The following is an 18,426-nucleotide window of genomic DNA, read 5'->3' on the forward strand; positions in this document are numbered from 1 at the left end:
CATACATTAAACTTCCAACTGCACTTGCATATTCTAACTGAGCCATTATTCTTTCATTATTTTTTGTAAGCTTTATACTTGAATCATATGGAGTATTAGATTTCTCTATGCCAAAATGACTGAACTTGTTCAGTAGCTTATCAATATAGTGTGCTTGTGATAAAGTCACTCTCTTATTATTTCTCTTAACTTTGATACCTAAAACAATATCTACTTCATTCAAATCTTTCATCTCAAAGTTTGAAGTTGGATATTTCTTAGTTTCATAAATTCCAAGCATGTTTGTACCAAAAATCAACATGCATGTCATCTACATAAAGACAAATGACAACTCTATAAACTTTTGTGAATTTGGAGCAAATACATTTTTCAGCAGTGTTATATACAAATTCATTTGATAATATCACACCATCAAAATTTTTCATGCCATTGTTTTGGTGCTTGTTTCAAATCATAGACTTAATTAGCTTACAAAGTTTATGTTCATTATCAGAAAAAACAAATCATTCCGGTTGTTTCATGTAGATTTCTTCATTTAAACCTTCATTTAGGGATGCATCCATTTGATGTACATACAAATAATATATAGATGTCAAGGATAAAAGTACTCTAATAGATGTTATTTTGCTACTGGGGCATATGTATCAAAGTAGTCAATACTTTTCTTTTGAGTAAAGCCTTTTGCAATTAACTTGAAAGTTTGTATAGTACTATTATATTTTCTCTTAAATACCCACTTACAACCTATACATTTTGATCAATGAGGCAAATCAACTAAAATTCAAGTATTATTCGACATTAATGATCCATTTCATCATTAATCGTCTCTTTTCAAAAAGTAACATCTCTTGAAGACATAACTTCTTCAAATATTCTAGGATCTTCTTCTATATTAAACAAAATAGGCATTTGATTACAAACTTTAATTCCATCTCCCCCACTAGAAAAGTTAGCAATTCTAAGGAGATAAAATTAGGACCGAGTTTTTTTTCTCTCCTAACTCTTTGAATTCTTCTTAGCTCTAGATGAGTATTGTCACTTTTTCTTTTATTGGAGTGTAACATCTTTTCCTCATTAAGACTACTTTGATTTGCTTCAGTCAAATTTTCAAGAATAACGTCAGTCAAAAAATTATTTTTTAAAAATTCAACATGAATAGATTCTACAACAACATTAGACTCTAGATCAAGTAATTTATGCGCTTTCGATTGTTGTACATATCCTACAAAAAATACTTTTTATTCCTCTAGGATCCAACTTTGTTCTTTGATGGCCAAGAACTCTATAAAAGATATACATACACCTCCACACTTAAAAATAAGAGATATGAGTTCATAAAATGAAACATGCATACTTTTGGAAGATACTCTTTTTAATATATGACAAGCAATAAGTAGAGCTTCACCCCACTAATTATGTACTGGTAAGTGAAAATTCAACAACATAGAATTAACCATATCTGCTATAGATTTAATTTTTCTTTTCAGCCAACTCATTCCGTTGAGTTGTATAAGGAGCACTAGTTTAATGTATAATACCTTAATCTTCACAAAATTTATTAAAGTGAATGTTCTCCTCCTCTATCACTTCAAAGAATTTTTATTTTTCTAGTCTTTTGATTTTTCATAACTGATTATATTCCTTAAACTTTTGAAATGCTTCATCTTTTGTTCTAAGGAGATAAACATGTGTAAATCTAGAAAAATCATCGATAAAAGTAATTAAGTATTTTTTTGCTCCTCTAGTTAATTCACCATTTAATTCACATAAGTCAGAATGCACTAAATGTAACATTTATATAAATCTTTCAACTTTACGAAAAGATTTCTTAGTCATTTTTGCTTGTATACATATTTCACACTTTTCTCCATCATCAAATTTACAGTTAATATAACTATTTTTATACATCTCATTTATAGAATCAAAATTTAAATGTCCTAATCTAGCATGCCATAAATAAGAACCAGACACAAAAATATAAATAGAAGCATCGTTTATTGCATTAACACTTAACTTAAACATACCATCTCTCATGACCCAAAGTATACCCTAGACGTGACATGGAGAATAGTATCTCGAGAGGCCCTAAACAAGACACTTGACAAAGCATGATATACATGAAATATAACAAGAGAGAGAGAATAGGCAATGTAAGTCTTATATCATAAGAGAAATTTGAAATAAGTGCAGAAAACTAAACTGTGTCTGACATAGCCTTTCTAACATCATAAGAGTGGTTAGGACGTAACTCATACACCATGTACAAGTCTGAAACTAGAAAACGATAAAAGAAATACAACATAAATGGTCTTGTCCTTGATCCACGAGGACTCACAAATACATGTACTAATAGAGAAATCCAAGAAAACCACAAGCATGAGGAGGAGCGTCTGACCCTATATTTGAGACAATAGTGGCAAAAGTATGCATTAGTACGATGAATGTACTAAGTATGGAGAAATGCATGAAAACGTAAAGCATGATAACATGGTGAATATAAGCATGATATGCAAGACCAAGTAAAATGTGATAAATTATAAAGAAATCATAAATCATATATGAGATCAATACATACTTAAAACCATTTGAGAAGCTTTCATAAAATCCTTGAAGAAAACGTAATTCATTTGTGGGATATTTACCATTAACCGATAATAAGACCAAGTGAGCTATGACATGAAATTCGGTATGACCCTCACATTGAAAAAGAAAATCTATTTGTCAAGGTAAGAATCCCTCCCATTCATTCTTTGCTAAAGGGGATCCACTAGCTTAGGTCATTTAAGACAATCCTACAGAAGCACACAATTTGGGACAAAGAGATTTCTTCTAGAGACCCGACCTCTACTAATGGGAGAGCCTCCATCTTAGAGTCCTCTTGGTGCTAAGAAAATTTCTACAAAAAAGACATAATTATAATCATATCAAAATACTTAGAAAGACACAATAAAGACTGTCAATCCAATCACAAGTCATAATAGAGTAGCTCCTTTCAAAATCATAATTTCATAAACTTATTCATAAGACTCATCCTTTCTAAGTAGGGAAAAAGGACAAATATACCCCCGAACTATCACAAATGGTATGTTAATACCCTTCGTTATACTTTAAGGTTGTATATACCCTCACTGTTACTCTTTTGGGTTGTGTATACCCTTAAAACTAACGGACGGACACGTGGCTTCATCTCAGCCATTTACTCAATTTTATTTATTTATTTACCTAAAATAAAAGATTCACCCGACCCACAACCAAATACCCTTCATCTTTTTTGTGAGAGAATATCACTGATTCCTTGCTAATCCAAAAAAAAAAGAGAAATAAAAAAAAACTTCATCTAGAATAAACTCAATGCATCCTCCTTAAAGTTTAGACAACAACAATGAATCAACCGCTTTCAACAACACAATTTTTTTAACTTTGTGCAAAATTAAAATCAAAAGCTTTCCAACAACAACCACAAAAATATGGTGCACTTGGTTCATTTCATCAAAATCTATTTCAAGAATATTTTTGAACCCTTTTAATCACAACAAATCAATTTGAGCTCAATTTTTTTATTCAATTGCAAATTCAATTTAAAGCTTGAAGCTTTATCCGTCAATGGTGGTAATATTTTTAACCCGTTTCAACAACAACTAATTAATTTAAGTTAAAATTTTCTTATTTGATTACAAACCCACTTTTCTTGAAGCTTTGTCCATCAATGGTGATAGTATTTCCAACCCCTTTCAACAACAACAAATCAGTTTAAATTCAAATTTTTTTATTCTATTGAAGACCCACTTTTAAACTTGAAGTTTCGTCCATCAATGATGATAGTATTTCCAACCCCATTCAACAACAAATCGATTTGAACAACAAATTAAAATGGGTCTCTTATTTTTCAATGAAATAACAAGCTACTGTGTCTTTGTTTAATGAGATTTGAAAAAGAGCTGCAAATGAAGATGTATTGAAGAATAATTTCGTGTTTTGTTTGATTTAAAGGTTTTGGGTTATGTTTTAATGGTGGAGGGCTCTTTTTTTTTTTAAAATTTTAATTTAAAATGTCATGGTGTTTTAATTTGGGTCATGGGTGGATAAATGAAAGATGGGTGGGTTTTTTTTTAATTTTAGGTAAAAAATAAATAAAATCGAGTAAATTGTTGAGATGAAGCCACGTGTCCGTCCGTTAGTTTTAAGGGTATACACAACCCAAAAGAGTAACGGTAAGGGTATATGCAACCTTAAAGTATAACGGAGGATATGTATGTACCATTTGTGATAGTTCAGGGGTATATTTGTCCTTTTTCCCTTCTTAGTATCTAAATCATGATTTCTTTCATATGTGAGAAAATCTTTCACAAATCATTGACACTTTATCTTAAAAATATCCTTTAATCACAAATCATTCTTTTCATAAAACATGCATAAATCCTTAATCAAATTCATGATCATAGTTTATAAGTTCATAAGCATTGTTTATAATTCAAGTTCATAAAATAGGCATAGGCATGGGTCCATATGAAATCAATTGAAAATCATGTAATTGAATCAAATCATGCATAGTAAGATTGAATACTAAAAAAAATGAATCATAATAAATAGAACCCATGAATAATAACATGAAGCCCTAGATAATTGGATGAAATTGAATTGGAGATTTGAGTTTTTTTTGGAACCTAATGCATGAAAGTGATCCATTGGTGAATTTCCATATACCTTGGGTAATCAAAGCCCTAACAATGGAGGAAAGAACCTTGAAGCTTAATCAAACCCTAACCCTTAACTTGAGATAAAATTAGAGAAGAAGACTTCGGTATTTTGAGAGAATTGAGTGAAATTAGGCTTAGATGTAAGAGTAAAAATGGTTATAGGAATAGTTATAGGGCCAACACAACGTAGTTTAGGGGTTAATTGGGTAGGAAAAGACCAAAGTATCCTTAATAAATACCAGTCGAACAAGTTTACGGTTCGGACCTACGATCCGTAAGAGATTCTACGAACCATACTGGTCAACTGTAGAACCAATTATTGGAACCCAAAACTCCATCCAATTTTCACGAATCATTACTATGAACCATCGACCATATTATGGTCCATAGACCTCTTCCGTAGACCTCAAGTTTAAGCCCAAAATTTCACTAAGTCTGGATCGCTTCTACGGGTACCTCCTACGATCCATAGAACACTCTACGATCCGTCCTGTCCATTCGTAGGTCAAAATCAGTGACTTGTCATCTCCAAATCTCAAATCAAGTCCTACTACTTCCTTCCTACGGCCCGTAGGACTTTCTACGATCTGTAGGTTGGACTCGTAGACCACAACCTCAGTGCCAAAAATGAAACTTTCCCCTTTGTAATCTCAACTTTTAATTTTTGAGGTATTGTAATATCTCCCCCTTGGAAAAATTCGTCCTCGAATGAGACTCAAACTATCATGAATTAGAGTATGAAGAGAAACTAACAACCTAACATGAATGCAAATCTCATCATAATGCACAAAATTAGGAAGTAATCAAATTCAATCTAAAACATAACTTTAAAGCAAATTTCATGAAACATGCATGCATAGGGAAATATGAGAATGACTAAAACACATGAATCCAAAAGAATGAACCATGAGGTACTTAATACCTCAAGCTAGAATAGGAGCGCAGGGAAATAGATGAGAATACCGGGACATCATTTCGGCTTCGGTCAAGTAGCACCCTAAACTAGTTGATCTCTCAAAAGAACCTTCACAGATGCAACTTCTTTATTTCTCAACATCCAGACTTGGCGATTCAAAATTTCAAACGGAACCTCTTCATAGGTCCTGAACTCCCAAACTTTCCAATGACACAATAGAAGTAGAATCACCAACACATTATTTCAACAATGAAACATGGAACCGATGCCAAGTTGGAAGGCAAATCCAACTGATATGCTACCTTACTAATACATCTCAAAATCTGATATGGGCCCACATACCGAGATTAAGCTTACCTTTCTTTCCAAACCTCATCACACCCTTCATAGGTGAGATTTTCAAGTAGACCTAATCATCAATATCAAATTTGATCTCTCTTCTTCTAGCATTGATATAAGACTTTTGTCGACTTTGAGCCGATTTCAACCTTTTCCTAGTAAGTCTTCCATATCCTCATGCACCAACTCAGATCCTATTAAAGTGACCTTAACATATTCAAACCAACCAATAGGATACCTACACCTCCTACCATAGAGAGCATCAAGTGGAGCCATTTGACACTTGATTGATAACTATTATTATAAGCAAACTTGATCAAAGGCAAATGATCATCCCAATTATCCTTGAAATCAATCACACAAGCTCTCAACATATCTTCTAAGATCTGAATAGTACGCTTGGCTTGTCCATCGGTCTAAGGATGGAAAGTCATTGTAAGCTTCATTTGAGTACCAAAACCTTTCTGAAGTGACCTCCAAAATAGAGATGTAAAACTGAGTACCACGATTGGAGATAATAAATATGAGCACTCCATGCAACCTCATCATTTCTTGAATACACAACTTAGAATAGTCTTCTACCGAGTACGAAGTCTTCACAAAAATGAAATCAGCTGACTTCTTCATACGATCCACAATAACCCAAATCAAATTGTGTTGCCGTTGAGTACAAGGTAAATCGGTAGCAATATCCATATTTAAGTCTTTCCAATTCCAAGTAGGAATGCTAATGTTTGAGACAAACCTCCCGATTTCTGATGCTCAACCTTCATTTTTTTGGCAATTAGGACACTTAGCCACAAATTTTGAAATATATTTCTTCATCACATTCTACCAAAAGACTTCTTGTACATCATGGTACATCTTGGTGGCTCCCGGGTGAATAGAATATCGAGAACTATGAGCTTCCATGAAAAATTTGATTTCTCAACTCATCAACATTTGAAACACATAATCGACCTTTGTAACGAAGAACACCAGCTCCCCCTTGGAAGAAAACCTCAATGGATTTTTTGGAAACCAACTTCAGCAAATCAAACAAAATCGGATCAAGGTCTTGCTTAGCTTTCACATCCGACACAAAAGATGAATTTGACCCATTTTTAACAATGATATCACCTTCATAGAAATCAACCAAGAAAACACCTAGTTAAGCTAGTCTATTAACGTCGCGAACTATCTCTTTCTTACCATTTTCAACATGGGCCACAATACTCATTAACAACTGAATAAGGGCATCGACCACCACATTTTTCTTGCCCGAGTGATAAAGAATACTCATATCGTAATCTTTCAATAACTTAAGCCATCTCCATTGACGAAGATTTATGTCCTTCTGAGTAAACCCATACTTCAAGATCTTATGATCGGCGAACACATCCACATAAACTCCGTAAAGATAATGTCTCCAAATCTTTAGAACAAACACTATTGCCGCTAACTCTAAATATTGAGTCAAATAATTCTTTTCATGCACCTTCAATTGTCTTGAAGCATAATTGATGACTTTCCCATTTTGCATCAAAACACAATCAAGACCGATCCGAGAAGCATCATAATAAGCTACAAACCATCTAATCCTTCCGATAATGTCAAAATAGGGTTGGAGTAAGTCAATCCTTCATTTTGGAAACACTTCTCACATGCTTCTAACCATAGGAATTTCACCTTCCTTTGAGTCAACATTGTCAAAGGCGAAGAAATAAAGGAAAAACCTTATATGATAACTGACTAAATTCAAGAAGCTCTAAATATCTGAAGCGGACAAAGGTCTAGGCCAATTCCTAACTACTTCGGTCTTCTTAGGATCAACTGAAATACCTTCGCCAGAGACAATATGACCAAGAAAAGCGACAGACCTCAATCAAAACTTGCATTTGCTAAACTTAGCATACAATTCACGATCCTTGAGAATTTACAATACAATCTTTAAATGCTCAACATACTCATTCTCTCTCCACGAGTAAATCAAAATATCATCAATAAACACAATATGAACATGTCAAGATATTGCTTAAAGACCCTATTCATTAAGTCCATGAACACCACCGGTGCATTAGTCAAACAAAACGACATCACCAAAAACTCATAGTGACCATACCAAGTTCAAAAGTCGTCTTTAGAATGTCACCTTCCTTTACCCTTAATTGGTGATAACCCGACCGAAGTTCAATCTTGGAGAAGAAACTCACACCTTGAAGTTAATCAAACAAATCATCAATCCTTGGAGTAGGATACTTATTCGTTATTGTGACCTTATTCAATTGCCAATAGTCAATGCACATTCAGAGGGAACCATCCTTATTTTGAACAAACAATGCCGTAGCACCCCATGGAGAGATACTTAATCTAATGAAACCCATAGCCAATAAGTCTTTCAGTTGTCCGTTAATTCCTTAAACTCTGCCGGAGCCATACAGTAAGGAGGAATAAAGATAGGCTGCATATCTAGGAGTAGGTTAATACCGAAGTCTATTTCCATTTTGGGTGGAATACCAAGAAGCTCATCGGGAAACATTTCTGAAAACTTATTTACAATCGGAACTGACTTAGGAGTAGGGGTTTCAAAATCCGTATCCTTAATCCGAACAAAATGATAAATGCAACCCTTAGAAATCATTTTCCTTGCCTTTAGGAAAGATATGAACTAGCCCAGAGGAGCAGAATTTCCCCCTTTCCATTCTAAGATAGGTTTGTTCGGAACTTGGACTGTGACCAATCGGGTTCTACAATCTATGGAAGCATAACAAGAATGAAGTCAATCCATCCCAAGAATACCATCAAAATTTAGAATATCAAGCTCTACGAGATCAACATGAGTGAATCTATGGGAAATAGAAACACGACAATTTCTATAAACTCTTTTAGCAACAATGGAGTCACCAATAGGCGTAGGGATAGAAAAGGGATCAGAAAGGATTTCAAGATCAACATCAAATCTCATGGACACATTCAGAGTAATAAATGATAAGGTAGCCCCAGATCAAGCGATGCATACATATCAAAATGAAAAACTCTCAACATACCGGTCAAAATATCCAAGTCTGAAGAACATAAAACCTTTTCGGACGATGAGCGCCCGAACCAAAATCACTAGGCTGGTCTTTCCTACCATCTCTACCTAATAACGAGCAATGAACAATCTCTTACCTTGTGACCACTCTTCCCACAACCAAAGCAACCATCCGTACTGGTTAAGTATTTTCTCGAGTGACTTTTGCCACACTTTTGGCAAATGGGAATGGAAGATCCATTACCTCCCCCCCTTGAGGCTTAGGGTTAGACATCTTATCTTTGTTTAATTTAGAATCCGGAACATTAGAAGAACCTTGACCAAAAACTTTTGCTTGAATTGAGGATGACTGTGTCCACTGGACCTAAAATGAGAAAAGTCACCATCACCGGTCCTTGCCCTCTTTACTTCCTAGACTTCTCTTTTAGATTTTCCTCTTCAACTTGTTGGACATGTATAATCAAATGAGAGATATCCATTTCCTTAATCAACATTGCAGTACGACACTCCTTGATCACCATTTCAAAACCCCTGACACAAACTTACTCATCCTTGCCCTAGAGTAGGCAACCATAGTCGGAGTATTCTTAAATAATTGAGTAAAATTCAATATATACTCTTTCACACTCATATTCCCTTGATTAAGATTAATGAACTCAAGCACCTCTACCTCCCTAATCTCAAGAGAAAAGAAACGAAGAACAAAAGTCCCTTTGAATTTCTCCAAATCAAGAGGACCCACATCAATAGCCTTATCTTCCTTCCAATGGTTGAACCAAACTTGAGCAACACCTTTGAGTTGATAAGAGGTTAATTCTGCCTTTTTCACCATTGACACTCATGTAATTTCCACTATCTTATAATCTCATCAAAAAATTATTGAGGATCCTCATTAACTTTTGACCCATGATACTCCGGAGGATTCATGCTAGTTAAGTCCCGCACTCTTGTTGTCACCGTACCCACAATTGGGTTCACATGAGCTATAACCTCTCTATTATCTTAGGATGTCATAGCTTGAACCAACACTTGAAAAATGACTCGAAATTTTGCATGAGTCACTTGCTCGGTCAAAGGAACGTCCGACACTTGAGGAACCTCGAGCTCCGCATCATTAGCCATATTCTTCTTGTGTTAGCTCTTCTAGGAGACATATCCTGAAAAGCATTGGATAAGAGTTAGGATAAAGACCGTTATAGAGATAACTCTATTGCAAAATTTTATATATTAAAAGAAGTGCAGTTTTTTAAGCACCTTGCAGCCTCCTATTCATAAATGTGGTGCGCTTCACACACATGAACAAGACTTTACTCGACGCGGCTTGTTAGATATCTTAGGACCTTTTCTAAAACCTAATGCTCTAATACAAACTTTATCACGATTAAAAGTACACCCTAGACGTGACATGGAAAATAAGATCCCGAGAGGACCTAAATAAGTCACTTGACATAAGCATGACGTACATGAAATACAACAAGAGAAAGAATAGGCAATATAAGTCTCATATCATAAGACAAAAATCTAAACATAAGTAGGGAAAACTAAACTATGTCTGACATAGACTTTCTAACATCATAAGAGTGGTTCGAACGTAATTCGTACACCACGTACAAGTCTGAAAGTAAAAGATGATATAAGAAATACAACATAAATGGTTTTGTCCTCGATCCATGATAACTCACCAATACACATACTAATAGAGCAATTCAAGCATACCAAGAGAGAGAGGAAGAGCGTCAGGCCCTATATTTGAGATAATATAGGCATAAACAAGCATTAGTACGATGAATGTACTAAGTATGGGAAAATGAATGAAACATAAAGCATGATAGCAGGTGAATTTAAGCATGATATGTCAGACCAAGTAAAATGTTATAAAAGCCTTTATAAGGAAATCATAAATCATATACGAGGTCAATGCATACGTAAAACCATTTGAGAATCTTTCATAAATCCCTTGAAGATAACATACTTTGTGGGATATATACTGTTAACCGACAATAAAACCATTCGATTTACAACATGGAATCTGGTATGACCCTCACATCAAAAAAGAGAAATCTACTTACCAAGGTAAGACTCTATCACATTCATTCTTTGCTAAAGTGGATCCACTAGCTAAGGTCATTTAAGACAATCCTACAGAGGCACGTAGTTTGGGACAATGGGATTTCTTCTAGAGACCCGGCCTCTACTAATGGGAGAGCCTCCATCTCTGAGTCCTCTCGGTGCTTAGTAAATCCTAACAGAAAAGAAATAATCATAATAATATCAAAATACTTGGAAGACACAATCAAGACTATCAATCCAATCATAAGTCATAATAGAGTAGCTCCTTTCAAAATCATAATTTCATAAACTTGTTCATAAGATACTTCCTTTCTAAGTATTTAAATCATGATTTATTTCATATGTGATAAAACCTTTCACAAATCATTGACATTTTATCTTAAAAGGATTCTTTAGTAATAAATTATTCTTTTCATAAAACATGCATAAATCCTTAATCAAATTCATGATCATAGTTCATAAGTTCATAAGCATTGTTCATAATTCAAGTTCATAAAATAGGCATAGGCATGAGTCCACATAAAATCAATTGAATTTCATGTAATTGAATCAAATCATGCATAATAAGATTGAATATAAACAATTGAATCATAATAAATATGACCCATGAAGAATAGCATGAAACCCTAGATAATTGGATGAAATTGAATTGGAGATTTGAGTTTTTTTAGGAACCTAATGGATGAAGGGATCCATTGGTGAATTTCCATATACCTTGGGTAATCAATGCCCTAGCAATGGAGAAAAGAACCTTGAAGCATGATGAAACCCTAATCCTTGACTTGAGAGCTCTTGAGAGAAATTTAAAGAAAAAGACTAGAGGATTTTGGGAGAATTGAGTGAATGAAGGGATCAAATTAGACTTAGTTGTAAGAGTAAAACGGTTATAGGGTAGTTATAGAAAAAAAATACATAGTTTAGGGGTTAATTGGGTAGGAAAAGACCAAAACATCCTTAATAAAAATCTGCCGGACAGGTCTACGGTCTGTAAGAGATTCTACGGACCGTATTGGTCAACTGTAGAACAAATTATTAGAACCCAAAAGTCCAGCCAATTTCCACGAATCCATCCTACGGTCCGAAGACCTCTCCCGTAGACCTCAAGTTGAAGCCCAAAATTTCACTATGTCTAGATCACTTCTATGAGTACCTCCTACGACCCCAAGAATACTGTACGATCCATCCTGTCCATTCTTAGGTTAAATATCAGAGACTTATCATTTTCAAATCTCTAATCAAGTCCTACAACTTTCTTCCTACAGTTCATAGGTTGGACTCGTAGACCACAACCTCAGTGCCAAAAATGAAACTTTTCCCTTTCCAATTTCCGTGGTGTTACACCATCACAGTGATATCCTTTCCCTATAAACATATCACTCTTTGACACAATTACATGATCAGACTCAATTACAATCATAAACCTTTCTTAGAAAGTAAGCTAGCAGAAATCAAGTTCTTCATCATTTATAGATCATGGAACACAATCACAAGAGTCGGCTTCTGTCCAGATGTGAAATTGATCTCAATTGTTCTTTTTCCTAAAACTTCGGCCGGATTATGGTTGCCCATTAACACTTTTTCAGAATCTTTTACTTCTGAATAAGTCTTGAACATATTCTTGTCATGATAGACATGTATTGTTACACCAGAATCCAATCACCAATCTTGATATCTATAACTAGTCTATGTTAGAGCTGTTACTAATTGGGCTGATCTTGACATTTTTCCTCTTTGTTTTGTTGACGTAACTCCAAAGCAAATTGATCCTAGTTTGTTATATTCTCTTGTAGGATGTTTTTCCTTACCTTATCTTGTTGTATATCTTCTTCCCTGCTGTATCCTTGATGTTATTATCTATCTCTTGCTTGAGATTCTATTTGATCTATAACATATGTTTAAAGAGAAACTACAATAATTTTTTTTCTTTTTCCAACTAAGTTCCCAAACATGAATATCTTTTTATTTCAAAATTACAAACACCATAAAATATGGTATGTATGGAACATACATAGAGGAGATTTACAAAGATGCAAAATAAAGAAAACAAATATGTTGTGTACAAAATCTCGATAAAACAAAATTCAAAGATGAAGCAAACTGATGAAGAACAGTTGGACGAATATTGACCTTGCTTCCCATTCATGTTTGTAAATGCATCCTAAGCTGGTCGTGATTGAATTCATGTTTATGTCGTAAGAATATTGACATATTTTTGGAGGATCTGATCAACAAGAATTCTGTAACCTTTCTCTGTGGGATGGTAACTATCCCAAAATAAATATTTTGTGTTATCTTCACATGTTCCACTGTATTTGTTGCATAGAATCACTGTCTCTATCATTCCACTACCACAACATCCTTTATCTACTACTTCAAATCCTGAAATGCATTGACTATTCATTTTTTTTTTTTAAAATAAATTCAAAATCAGACAAACAAATTAAATTGAAAACAGTATATGCTTACTAACTTGAATATACAATTAAAAAAAATCTATGATTTGAAAGAAGATTGTATATGTGTTTACCATGTTTTTGAGGGTTGACAATGAGATCAAGCAGAGGATTGTAGATGTCAATCAAAACCAACACTGATTGAAGTAAATTTTTTGACAATGAAGCAATTGCAGCTGAGAGCTTAGTGTTGGCTAACTGTGCTGCTTGATTGTATTCCACAACGCACCCTCTACTGAAACCTCCAGCAAGTGTTCTTTGGGCTGGCAAAGAACCTATGGGTGGAACCCCAAAAACACCTATTTTTCTTGCTCCTAACTTGTATAATTCCTTCCAAGAAAAACAATTAAACAATCATTGATTGAAACCTAAACAACTAGATTAATAGTATGTTTGATCAAGTTTTTCGAAAGTAAAAAATGCTCTTTTTTTTCTCAAAAATAGAAAAGTAAGATAGTTGACCAAGCTTTTGAATGTAAATAAGTGGTTCTGAGAAATAACAGTTGTTTTTCAAAAGCTAAAAGAAAATACTCAATGTGTATCAATTTGTGTGACTCACTTTCTTTTTTTGTCAATCCTAAAAAATGACATATTTCTATATTTAGTAATTATTTAGCTTTAAAATGATCATTTTACCCCTATGAAATAATTTATAACAACACAAATATCTCTAACTTAATTTAGACCACTAGTTTAAAAATAGAAAATTATTTCTTTCTTAAACTTCAAGCCAAGCCAAGTCAAAACACATCACATAAATTGGGAAGGAGAAAATATTTTTTTTTCTCAAAATCAGTTTTAAGGAAAAATGCACTTTGAAAAAACTTGGTTATCAAACACTAATTATTACTTAAAAATACTTTAAAATTTATTAAGCAAACACAAATGAACTAGAAATTTGACCAACTATGTCATAAGTTGCATTAGAATATATGATGATATTTAGTGATGAAAATTCATACTTGGATCAGTGTAAGCATTAATATCATAATGCAGCCGACGAATTCCAATGGTGAAATAGGTGTTAGCGAGGTCATCGCTGCCTGCTACCACTAAGAACAAGCTATTCCTCAATATGTCATTTGTTCTTCTTCTCCTACTAATTCCTTAATCTTCACAATGCATTCTTTAAAATGATCTAATTGTGTTGATAGAGGTATGACTGACTGAAATTTGCACATGAATATCACTTCAGGTCGGAAAATGGAATAACTAATAGTAGTAGTTAAAGTGTGTTTTGATAAATAGTTGGTGATAGTTCAGAAAAGTGAAACACATTATAGTTCAGATAGAAAAAAAGGAATAACTAATACTCCCTCTGTCCTATTTTATGTGACACTTTTCGCTTTTTGAGAGTCAAACATTTTAAATTTGATCGAGAATTTGCATATGAATTTATAAACTACGTAAAAAGTACTATAAGTTACAATAATTGACAATTCAAAATATTTAAAAGATATATGAAAAATTTACGATAAAAAAATACTTGTTTGAATTTCGAAATTCGAAAAGTGTCACATAAATTGAAATGGAGGGAGTAATTGAGTTTCGGGATGGGGGAGCAAAGAGAGACTAGAAGAATAATTTATAAGGTGTGTTTTGATAAATAGTTGGCGATATAGTTCAAGTAAAAATAAAGAATAGATAATCCTTAAAATAGGAATTCACAAAAATATGGTATTTCAAATGTATTTTTAAACATTATCTAATTAATTGATCTAAAATATTAAACATTAAACAACATATATAAGTGTGAATAAAATACCGCAATACTAGAGGTTTGAGGATCAAATCCACAACCTCCTGATGCAAAGCTTACTCCTGTTTTCAGATCTTCAACTCGCAAATAGGGGTCAAGATAAGCTGACATTACTTCTTTAATCCCGAGTTCATTCACTGAAATAAATTATAAATGTTGGAAGAACAATATTTTCCATCAATAAAGCCAAATGATATTTATAGTACATTTATATTTTAATTTATTTTTCTGATTTTAACTTGATTTAAAATTTTAAAAAATAAATAAGATTTCAAATTTAATGATTTTAATTATCTACCGTTTTGTCATAGATTTCTGAATATTTTTGAAAAATCAAATTTTAATTGAAGTTCTAACATATATTTGACCAAAATTTTTAAATTATTTTTTGTGTGTGCTTAATGTGCAATTTTATTGTGATTATCATTTTAGAAATATCTGTGAACGTATATATACTTGGACGCCTTTTTAATGTTTGGCAAAATCTTGTGAGATAAAATCATTTTTTACCAAAGTAAATTTGGGTTGTTGATATTTAAATATGAAAAATGTCATAAAAGTTGCCAAAGAAAGCTATAGCGAATCTCAAATTGTTCACCCTCCTATTTAATTTCTTTTTTATTTTTGTTTTTCTTATTCGATATTAAGGTCGACTAAATTCAATTAATTCACTCCAAATATTTTAATATTAAGGGGTAAAACGCTCCTAATAAAGATGACTTCGTTTTCGCAAATCAAAATTTTGACTTTAATGGTCTGAAAATCAAAATTAAAATCCGAAGAATGACAAGAAAATAAGAAGACAGACCACTCCACCACTACCTTGATTTTTACCATTATCTTTTTCTTTCTTTGTTTGAGAATTTAGACATTATAATATAGGAATTCACGAGTGAATCACTTTGATCTAGGCATAAATATCTATTTTAACAAACAAATTAAACAAAATTTCCACCATGAAACTCAACTATTTGAGAATATCTTTTTTGATACAACAATATATCTAATATATCCAAATGTAATTTTATAAATAGGATATATAGAAGGTTTAGTATACACAGGTCATAGTCCTACCTTGAAATATAGAGACTAAAGAGGTTGTCTTCAATATATCAACTCAAAAAAAAAAAAGCATATCAAAACAAATACTAAAAAAAGCATGATAAACATTTTGAAAAAAATAAGAAATAATAACTGTAACAAAATAGTACGATAATTTAACTATACATACCTATCAAGTCAGAGGGAGTCTTGGCATTGGTAAACCTTCCAGTAGGTTTTCCACCCATGAAGTCCTTACCATATGGTTCAAAATTACATTTAATGAGTGTAGAAATATTATTATTATTTCCTTGATCAACGATCGAATCTCCAAAATAAAAACAGCCGTCACAGATCCATTCTCCACCTTTCCTTCACAGCCAACAAATAACAATATTAACAAAAACACCAAAAAAGAGGACAACATTTTAATTAATATTTGAGTAGTAATATTGGGGAGGGGGAGAGTTGTTTATTTATAGATAGATATATACGTTATTGACTAAATTAAGATCTTGTTCAATTGGTCTTTATTAGGTTTTTTAATTCTATATTAAGTTATATTAGGATATAGTAGTTATTAATTAATACATGTTAGAGAAAACTAATGGAGTTCATATGTCTTGGTAGAGGAAATAATCATGAAATACATGAGATAAAGGTCCTTGTCAACTAATAACGCACTTTTTGAGACCTTTTAAAGCTTTTGCCTTGTTTAGTCACGTTAGAAGGTGACAAAACTATAACTACATAAAAAGGTTTCTTCTTCTCCTTACCTACCATGACGTTTGGTGTATTTATACGTCCATGATTTAATTTGTTTAACTTTGTGTTTTATTTCGAGAGTAAATATGCTAAATAATCCTAACAAATATTCACTTTTGTGTTTGAGAACTAATTTATGTTATTATTCCGTATCAATAATAATAACTTTGCAGCACTTCGTAAGAAACAACAAGGTTTAAAACATATTTTCAATATCAGAAAGTTAAAATTAGTAAAGAAAATAAAATCTGTAATAAATCAAAAATTATATCGATAAGAAGAAAATTAAGTCCACTAAATTTTCACGCCCCAAACTCAAGTGGTGCAACTGGCACCTATTGTCAAAACTTGGGCCTGAGCCGATCCTGCTGAACCATTTGCTAATAGCAGATAGAAGCCACATGTAGTTAAGAAAACAAACGGGTATATCTCGGCTTAAAAATAAGTCCTTGACCGGCAAGGCCCCTGTCAATAACTCTATAAAGGATATAACTATTCCCACAGTTCATATAAAAAAAATAGTCAGCTAGCACATAAATCCTGTTTGGGCCGTCGAGGCCACCATGATATCTAGAAAAATGTAAAAGCTATATGAGCTCTCAAAGCCGTCATGATCTCTAGATACAGAAGCTAAGAAATACTATGTATCAAGACAATAAACCAAACCATCACTAAACTTCAGCCAACTAACAAATCAGGTCAACATGGACAATAACGTGGCTATATAACCCAACACACTAGTCTGCAAGCCTCTAAGAGTAGTAAAACTTGGTTGGGAAAGTCCCCGACCTACCAAAAAACTATATACAACAAAATCCAACAAACCTTTATACTCTGGCAACTCTGGAAGAAAGGGGCTAGCCAACCTACTGGAACTCACTTGTGTTGATGGGGAGGTCTATCAAGTCGTCTTTCGTTACCTGCAGGCATGAATGCAGCGCCCCCAGACAATGGGGCATCCGTACAAAATAATGTACCGAGTATGAAAGGCAACAGACTAAATGAACAAGTATCATAATATATCAAAAGTAATCATGTAAAGAAATAAAAAATAATATAAGCATACTAACCTACTACTAAATCTTAACATACAAAAATAATCAAACAACAACCTAATCAAGCCTCCATAAGTTCGGCATGTACAAATAATAAACAAGACCACCTACCTAGGCCCACATAAGCACAGGAGGTGTCAAATCAATCTGTATACCTCTATCGCTAGCCCCTTGTCTATGTAGGAAGTCACATAGCCCTCTTAGGCAATGATATAGCCCCATAAGTAGCGCATAGCCCTCTTAGGTAACAAAATAGCCCCATAGGCAGTTTACATCCCTCTTAGGCATCAACATAGCCCCGTAGGTAGTTTACATCCC

General features: G+C 33.3%; 1 protein-coding gene across 2 annotated transcripts; it reads right to left on the minus strand.

Moving 5' to 3' along the window:
* Positions 1 to 13,034: 13,034 nt before the first annotated feature.
* Positions 13,035 to 16,808, minus strand: LOC102585401 (GDSL esterase/lipase EXL3-like). 2 transcript variants are annotated; one of them, XM_015312361.1, is made up of 4 exons: positions 16,479 to 16,808; positions 15,254 to 15,384; positions 13,563 to 13,818; positions 13,035 to 13,414 (listed from the first exon to the last, which is right to left on the minus strand). In XM_015312361.1, exons 1-4 carry the CDS (start codon positions 16,534 to 16,536, stop codon positions 13,221 to 13,223), a joined length of 639 nt encoding a protein of 212 aa, XP_015167847.1. In that variant the 5' UTR covers positions 16,537 to 16,808; the 3' UTR covers positions 13,035 to 13,220. The 2 variants fall into 2 exon arrangements, with proteins under 2 accessions (XP_015167847.1, XP_015167848.1); XM_015312362.1 differs by having other exon boundaries at positions 13,333 to 13,428.
* Positions 16,809 to 18,426: the final 1,618 nt, after the last annotated feature.

The sequence above is a fragment of the Solanum tuberosum genome, unplaced genomic scaffold (assembly GCF_000226075.1).
Source record: "Solanum tuberosum cultivar DM 1-3 516 R44 unplaced genomic scaffold, SolTub_3.0 scf00197, whole genome shotgun sequence".
Classification (NCBI taxonomy): Eukaryota; Viridiplantae; Streptophyta; class Magnoliopsida; order Solanales; family Solanaceae; genus Solanum; species Solanum tuberosum.

What these genes read in the sequence shown, in the direction of transcription:
- LOC102585401 (XM_015312361.1), bottom strand. Translation starts at nt 16,536, where the DNA reads ATGGGTGGAAAACCTACTGGAAGGTTTACCAATGCCAAGACTCCCTCT. An exon ending in CTCAAACCTCTAGTATTGCG is followed by an intron (nt 13,819 to 15,253) that starts GTATTTTATTCA and finishes TTTTCTTGGAAG; the next exon opens with GAATTATACAAGTTAGGAGC. An exon ending in TGTCAACCCTCAAAAACATG is followed by an intron (nt 13,415 to 13,562) that starts GTAAACACATAT and finishes AATGCATTTCAG; the next exon opens with GATTTGAAGTAGTAGATAAA.